This window comes from Panthera leo, chromosome B2, assembly GCF_018350215.1.
Source record: "Panthera leo isolate Ple1 chromosome B2, P.leo_Ple1_pat1.1, whole genome shotgun sequence".
Taxonomy (NCBI): Eukaryota; Metazoa; Chordata; class Mammalia; order Carnivora; family Felidae; genus Panthera; species Panthera leo.
In genome coordinates this window covers 122,900,430-122,908,392 of record NC_056683.1, presented here as the reverse complement: position 1 = coordinate 122,908,392, position 7,963 = coordinate 122,900,430, and the positions used below count along the sequence as shown (strand labels likewise).

Genomic DNA, 7,963 nt, shown 5'->3' with positions numbered 1-7,963 from the left:
TAATCACACAGACTATTAGGCACTCTGACAACACATGACCACTTTTGTGGGATGGCTAGTCTTCCAGAAGTTTAGGCCACTATTTCAGCTCTGCTCAGCCACCCACAGTAGCACACACATACACACCCTCTCACCTGCACATTCTGGGCAATCATTCCCCCAGTGTTTTGGACGATCTGTGCCTCAATAATAGACGGCTAGACAGCAAGTAGGGGGCGAGGCCAGCAGTGGGGTGAGCATTGAGAACGCCTGTCTGACATCGTGCTATATAGTCCACAGACAGATTCCAGTTGATAAATGGCAGGTGAGTGTGAGGCAGGGTCTCCATCCTGAAGAACTGAGAGAGGAACAGATTGTCAAGGCAGAGACCAGACACCCAAATACATGCAAACTAGGGGCATAATCTCAGAGAAGAGGAGACTCCGAATTGTCCAAAAGCAGAGACCAGACACCCAAATACATGCAAACTAGGGGCATAATTTCAGAGAAGAGGAGACTCCAAGTTGTCCAAAATGGGGCACAAAGACTGGGTTAGTCGAGCAACAGTGGGGATTTCCAGTTGGGTCCGTCCCACGGTAATATCCTGGAGTGCTACTCAGAAGCTTTGTTCCTGCCTGACTCAAGGCCTTGCCAGAGCCCGAAGGTCAGAGTGGACCTGAGTCTGTAGGTGGGTGCGAGTGTTACTGTCAATAGAAGAAGGATTCAGAAGCCAGGCAAGGCCTGTCACCTGCTCATGCCCTCCTGTGGCTGATCTCCAAGCACTGACTCACATTCTGCCCTGTGCTATGGCTTACTTTTTTGATCACATAGAGACTCCCAAGCTTCGCCCAAACTAATGGATGTGACAGAACGTCCACCTTTGATCTTCCTGGGCTTTTCCTATCCTTGCACGCTCCCCACTGTCCCCTCCCAGTATAAGTGCCTGTGACGGTTACTCTTATATAACCACCTGGCCAGGCTGTGGGGCCAGTTGTTTGCTCAGACAATAATCTAGTTGTTGCTAGGAAGACATCTTTTAGATGTGATTAATATTTACAGTCTGTAGATTTTGAATAAAGAAGATAAAGCCTCCATAATGTGAGTTAGCCTCATCTAATCAGCGGAAGGCCTCAAGAGCAAAGAGTCAGGTTTGCAGAAGAAACAATTCTGCCTCAAGACTACAACATAAACACCCTGCCCGAGTTTCCCGCCTGCCAACCTGCCCCACAGATTTTAGATTTGCCAATCCCCACAATTGCCAATTCCCTGTTCTCCCTCTCTGAGACAGATGATAGATAGATGATAGATAGATATGAGAGATACAGATATAATCTTCATGGTTCTGTTTATCTACAGATACATTTGTATATGAATATATAAATATATGTATATATGTATATGCGTATGCGTTTGTATATGTATGTATCTATTCTTGGTCCTGTTTCTCCGGAGAACTCTTAACTGATAGAGTATTTCTTCAAGTTTGTTGACAGGAAAGAGTTCATCTTTCTGCAATAAATGCAAATCAACAGTTTTGACCAAAAGGGAATTTTTTTTCAGTGAAAACCAATCATGCTATCTTTTTCTCTGAGAATAGCATTTTAATAGTATTAAATGTATATATATATATATATATATATATATATATATATATATATATGTGTGTGTGTGTGTGTGTGTGTGTGTGTGTGTATATACACATATTTCATTCAACTTTGGGGCTTTTCATTAATTCTCTACTTCACAGAAACGCAACAGGAAATGGTCTTGTGGCATGTTGACATTAAAATTCATGCTTAGTCTTACAGAAGTCATTCTAACCCTAGCCAACCGTCTTTAACAGCAGACATATGAGGGCTCTTACATCTTAAATGGCTTGTAGAGGTACCTATGGAAATGATGACTTGCCTGTGACAACCAATAAACCAGCACCAATCACAAACCGCCATAATTAACACTTGCTTACCCAGCGCGTGGATCCAAGCTGATGAAACTGAGACTTCCGTTTTTGAGTCTGCTTTGCGTTTTGTTGGGATGTTTTGGAAAATAACGAAACATAGAGGATACTGCCATCTGAGAGCCTCAGGAACATGCTGGCAAATAATGAAAGTGCCTTCTCTCAAATTACCTCTCTGGAGAGAGCTGAAAGAAAGAGTTCCCTCTGGGTGCTCTCTTTACCATTACAACCCAGGCTCCATATTAACTGATGTTGGCCGTGGAGGACTTTTCCTACCTCCGGTGGAGGCAGTATTTTATTTTACTTTGTAACAGTTCCCTTGACTGGAAAATGAGAATGTTTTCGTGGTGGTTGTTGTTGTTGGTACTTTTACAGTGGACTGCCAAGCTAATTTAGGAACTTCTCCATGGGGTGGCCCCTACACAGGATATCAGACACCACACATTGAAGACAGGCACAAACTACACCACAACAATAGAGCCCAAATGTGTCTAAAACAAATGTATAACAATGTATCTTTTAGCAGAGAGACTCATACTTTATTTTGACAAATTTAAGATAGAAAAATATCATAAAGTGAATATAGCAGTTGCTGTTTTTGTCACAGGGTCTGGGATGTGCAGGGTGACTCGGGAGAGCCGGCTTAACCGGATGGTCTCACGTCTGCTTGGGTTTCAGTTAACACGGAATTATTTCTCAGCCTTTGCATTTGCTTGAAAGAATACAGGACGCGGTAAGACTGGCTTCTCAAAAGGTTATGGCATTCAATAATAGATATTATGAAGCCATGAACCCAAACAACCTTTAAAATATTTTTATAATTACTAAAAGCCAACTTCGACCTTCGGGTTTGAAGCTATGAACTCATATATTCAAAACAGCTTTAACATTTTCTACCAATATATAATAGAGTAACAGAGCACTTAATTGTTTTTTTGAGTGAAGAAAAATGAGAGTAAACCTGATATTTCAGATGACTATAAACAGTAAACGTCAACTCAATATATACGTGTGTATATATGTACGTATACGTGTATACGTACGTATATATGCATGTGTATAATAATTTCAGTAATATACTCTTGCTCAGCTGGCCATGAACAGTGCAGTTCTATCACTGAAGATGTATCCCCGTACGTCCTCTTTGAGCTTATTAAGTGCTGTCATCTGTCTACACTCCATCTCTGGAGGGGGTGGGTTGAGGAACTCCTAGTGCATGCCGCCGTTCGGTTATGGTTATAAAGACAGAAAATTCACGTGCAGCCTGCACTGAACATATCCCGTCTGCAGCTGAGACCGCCGCCTCACTTTGTTCAGCACCTCCACATTCCTTTGTCTCTGTGATGCCTCAGGTAAACTCAGGCTAAATAATTCACGCAGCTGCTAATTCTGTTGCTGCCAGTGCGTTTCAGCTTCTTTCTTTGCTTCCCTTCCCCACTCCTCAAAGAATAAAACTGTGCGGCCCCTCATTAAAATACGGTATCTCGAACATACAAAATAAGCGTATGTACATATATACATACATGCGTTGCCTTTTCAAGGACTGGGTAACTCCTCATTTTCTATCAAGTAATCCTTCTTCATATACTTGGTTCCCCTGACTAACCGCCACACTTCGAGGTAAGCATCCTTCAGTGACCTCTTGCTCACTTCCTCCGGGCCGCGTGTGATCTGCGAACTCCGAGCCACCAGCGGGACTCCTGTGGGGCCACCCCTTGCCTCTGGCCCACTCTTCTGAGTGCAGCCACCTGCCGCCTTGCCCCCTTCTGACCCTCCATTTCCATCCTCCGCGGGCAGCTCCTCCATGACGAATGGCAGCTGATCTCCACTTGGCTGTGCCTCCTCTCCCCCGGGCCGCGTCTCTAGGTCCTCGTAGTTGCTTTGCTTTCTGGTCTCCAAGAATTTGGCCACACAGTAAATGATGGAGCCCAGGGTGTTCACCACCACGCCGGCAATGAACAGAGAGGTGGGCTCCACGTCGCTGAAGGCCACCATGCCCACTGTGATGGTGGCGATGCTCTTCACCACGCCCACGAAGCTAGTGGTCACCGCCGAGTTGATGTAGGTGCAATGCAGCGTGGTGAAGTTCATGGCGCAGCCGATCAAGATGCAGGCCACGAAGATGCAGACCATGGTCGGGTCCTTCCAGCCGGGGAAGGTCCAGGCGCGGATGGAATCGGTGCTGGCGAAGGAGCAGACAACCAGCAGTGGGGTGGCGGACACAGCGATGACGTACTGCGCGGTGAGCGGCCCGTGCTCCGTGTCGGCGCTGGCCTTCTGGATGAGCACCAGATAGGCTGCGTGCACCAGGACTGCCAGCACGCCCGTTACGTACCCGATGGGGTCGCCCGTCAGGTCGCCGGCTCCTGGAGCGCCCCAGAGAACCACGGAGCCAGGGCAGGAAGGAAAAAGAGAAGACACCGGGTTGGCGCGGGTGGGTATTCACTGGGGCAACGCTTAGCCTTGGAGAGTGGACAGGGTTCGCGTCCCAGGTCTGCCCACGGGCACAAATCGGAGAGGCCAGGCTCAGCCAATGCCCAGTTCCAAGCATGAGCGGAGGCGCCTTCCTGCATATCCGGGGCGGGGGGGGGGGGGCACCCTGTCTAGTTCTGTGCACGACAAAGGACCGGGAGGGAGCAGATACCCTCGGGGTAGGCACCGAGGTCACCCAGGAGCGTCGTACGCTGCCCCCGCTCTGTTGGGCCGCGGAAGGAAGACGGATCCCCAGCCAGTGTCTTCTAACCCCAGGCGGGCTGGTCGCCGAGCGAACGCCTCCCTCTCGACCTCCGTGTGAAGGTTCCCGGTTCCCGCCGGCTCCCACCCGGCTCAGTCCTTCAAGCTCGGCCCTCACGTGGGTCTTAATCCACCCACCCCCGCCCCCACCCCTCCTCGCGCCGGGAGCGCCTCGCGCGGGGCCAGAGACCCTAAACTAGCTCAGGCGGCTCAAGCTTGGTTTCCATCGTCCCCCGCCCCCCACCACTCCAGCCCCGCGTGACCCAGGGAAGTTCACCGCCCCCGCCTCCTGCAAACCCAGTCTGCTCCGGCTCCGGCGGCTCTCGACCCTTCCCGGAGGAAGGAAGGGGTGCGGGGCGGAGGAGAGGGGAGGGTGGAGAGGGGAGGCGGTGAGCTGGGAAAGCGGAGAGGGCGATAGCTAGTTAGGCAGGGGCGGGGGTCGGAAGCCGGGACTGGGGGGAGGGGTACGCTCTGAAGCAGGAAGTCGGAGCGCCGAAAGGCTCGGCGGGGTCCCAGAAGTCCCGTGCGCGAGCCGAGCAACCACATTCAAAGTCTCTCTCTGCCTCGGTCTCCCCACTGGAAGTGCGGGCCTGGCACTAAGCGATCCTCGTAGCCTCGGTCCGGTGGGGTAGGGTGGGCCGGGGGCGGGCGGGGGTCGGGCTCACCTGCCAGGGCGGCGCCGCAGGTGGTGATGAGCACCGCGGCGAGCACCCCGGGCGAGGGCGCGCCGTTCTTGAGCACCAGGACGCCGATGAGCATGGTGACCAGGGGCAGGCAGCGCTTGAAGACCACGTACATGGGCAGGCTGAGGCCGCGCAGGGACCAGAGCGTGAGGCTCGACTGCAGCGTGGAGAGCACAGCGACCCCCGCGAAGGAGCGCGCCAGACTCCAGCCGAAGGGGGGCACGGCGATGAGCCCGAGGCGCCGCAGCAGCTCCAGGCTCAGCGCCGCCGTGGAGCTGGTCAGGCACTGCACCAGGGTCAGGAAGGAGAACTGGTAGCGGCTGATGAGAAACTTGAGCAGGATGTTGAGGGAGCCCGAGAAGACCCCGTGCGCGATGGCCACCGAGATGCCCAGCACGCGGCCCCGGCAGAGCTGCCGCATCGCGCCTGCCGCGCCGCACCCGGCGGTGGCGGAGCTCCGGGACCTGCGGAAGGAGAGCGGAGAAGAGAGCCGGGAGCAGCGGAGCGAGGGCGGCGGGGGTGCCCGCCCAACGCCGCGGCCAAGGGCAGGGGGCGCCGGCTCCCCGCAGAGGGCACAGCTCCAGCCAGGCGTCCTCGCCGCTCCACAGCTCCGCGTCCGACTGCCCCGCAGCTCCCGGGAGGCAGTGACGGGGGCGGGGGACTCCGAAAAGTGGCAGGGGTGGGGGGGCTGGTCTGAGAGGAGTGGCGGGAACCCTAGCGACAGCGATTTGTAAGTATGTGACGAGCTGCAATGGGTTGTGTCCCGCGCGGTTTCACAGTCAGGGCGGACGCTCTGCGCCTGGAAGCCCCAGCCGCTGCCGCACGCGGGACCGGACTCGCACCTCTCGGGCACCCCAGCGCCCACCCCTGGGCGCCGCCCCCCCCCCCCCCCGCCCCGCCTCCGCAAAAGCCAGAGGCTCCCGCTCGCCTCTTCTTTCCAGCCCCGAACCCAGGAGCGCGGGTTGGGGGATCCCGGGCACAGCCAAAGAAGATTTTAGAAACAACAGCCCTCCAGGGTCAAGCACTGTTTTCGAGAACCGCAACAAGTGACAGCACCCCCAGCAACCCTCCCCCGTCCCCACACCCGCAGCTTCAATCGCTTTTCTATCCACGGTCCCTCCCGGCGCAGCCGCCGGACCATGTCCAACTGTCGGCCAGGAAATGGAAAAAAGTCGGTGCCAGCTGGCTGCGGGGCTTCCCGGTGCTCGGGCGCCAACGCCCCCACATTGAAGGAACCCACGGCCCCAGGACGCCGCCCCGGAGTGCTTTAGGGCGCTAGGGCTGGCTTCTTCCCGGCGCGGGCAACGCGCTCCCCAGTCAGTGCGCCTTCCAGGGAGGGACCTGGGATTACTCCAGTGGCTCGGGGGGTGGGGGGTGGGGGGGGAGGTGTTTTTTTTTTTTTTAGGGGGGAGGGTCCGTGGCCTCGCCGGGCTGCGGAGCCTGGGGGCGGAGGCAAGGGCACACGTTCCAAGTGGGGCAAAGCCGTGAAATGAGCATAAAAGCAGAACCTAAGTCTCGGGAGGGAGAACCATCCACCGTTTTGGTGGATCGCGGGGGCGACGGTGCCCCAGGGTGGGGGGGAGCTACTGGCCTCGCTCGGAGGTGGAGGGGGTGTGTTGGCAGGGGAGAGAGGGCGTAGCGGGGGCAGGAACCCAGGACCAAGACAGAGCCGAGACTGGACGTAGCTTTCTCTGGATCCCCGGGAACCGAACGCAGCCTAGCGGGTAGTCATTGACTGACTGCTTTGGAGAGCAGGACAACCCCTACCTCCTACCTCCCCCACCCCCGGCCAGGGCAGGTCGGCTTCCCGGCAGGACTTGAGAACTATTTACTTGTCTCGTCCGGCCGGAAGAAAAAGGGAATTCTCAATTGCTGCGGGTACAAAGCTTCTGTGACCCTTTGATCTGAATTTCGCTCCCTGGAAAGTAACTCCTAGACCCGGAAACTCAGGAGCGGCAAAGGGGTTCGCTCAGCCCAGATCACAGCCAAGAGCCAGGCACAGTTTTCGCGCTGCTTAAAAATTATGGACTTGGCTAGGGTTTGGGAGCGAGGAAGAGAGCTCCAAATTGCTTCGAACCACCTCTCCCTTTCGTTCACTTCTCTTATCCACCCACCTGCAGCAGGATCCCAACCTCCTAACCCTGAACTGCTGCACGAATATGCACGAACCATTTCCTTCGTGATTCTTTTTTCTCCTCCACACTTCCACCTCTGTGCTGAAGGAGACACTTGCAGCCCAGATGTTGAAGCCGCGACAGTTTTTACCAGAGCAGAAAAATAATTTACATCGGGTATTGGCAGCATCACCACAGTCCTTACTCTGGGCCAGCTTTCCAGGAGCTGGGAGCTCACTTTGGTGGGAGAGACCTAGGTCTCAACCAGTCCTCCAGCTCACGTGCCCAGCGCCTGGTAGGGCCACTTTCCGCCCCCCCCCCCCTCAAGTGGACACTCAAGAAAATGCTTACAAATGGCTCAGTGTGTCAACTTTCCAGGAATACCCCTGGAAAGCAATGTACTGAAACCTATGCTTCCAGTTCCCTGGGAAATTCTTTGTTTTTGTTGCTAATAGCTATGGTTACACACTAGTGGCTATTTCATGGATTCTGTTTTT

The 7,963-nt window shown here is 54.4% G+C and overlaps 1 protein-coding gene across 1 annotated transcript; it reads right to left on the bottom strand.

Moving 5' to 3' along the window:
- Positions 1-2,859: 2,859 nt before the first annotated feature.
- On the bottom strand, positions 2,860-5,792 carry SLC35D3 (solute carrier family 35 member D3). The gene is made up of 2 exons (XM_042937416.1): positions 5,335-5,792; positions 2,860-4,302 (listed from the first exon to the last, which is right to left on the bottom strand). Exons 1-2 carry the CDS (start codon positions 5,771-5,773, stop codon positions 3,473-3,475), a joined length of 1,269 nt encoding a protein of 422 aa, XP_042793350.1. The 5' UTR covers positions 5,774-5,792; the 3' UTR covers positions 2,860-3,472.
- Positions 5,793-7,963: the final 2,171 nt, after the last annotated feature.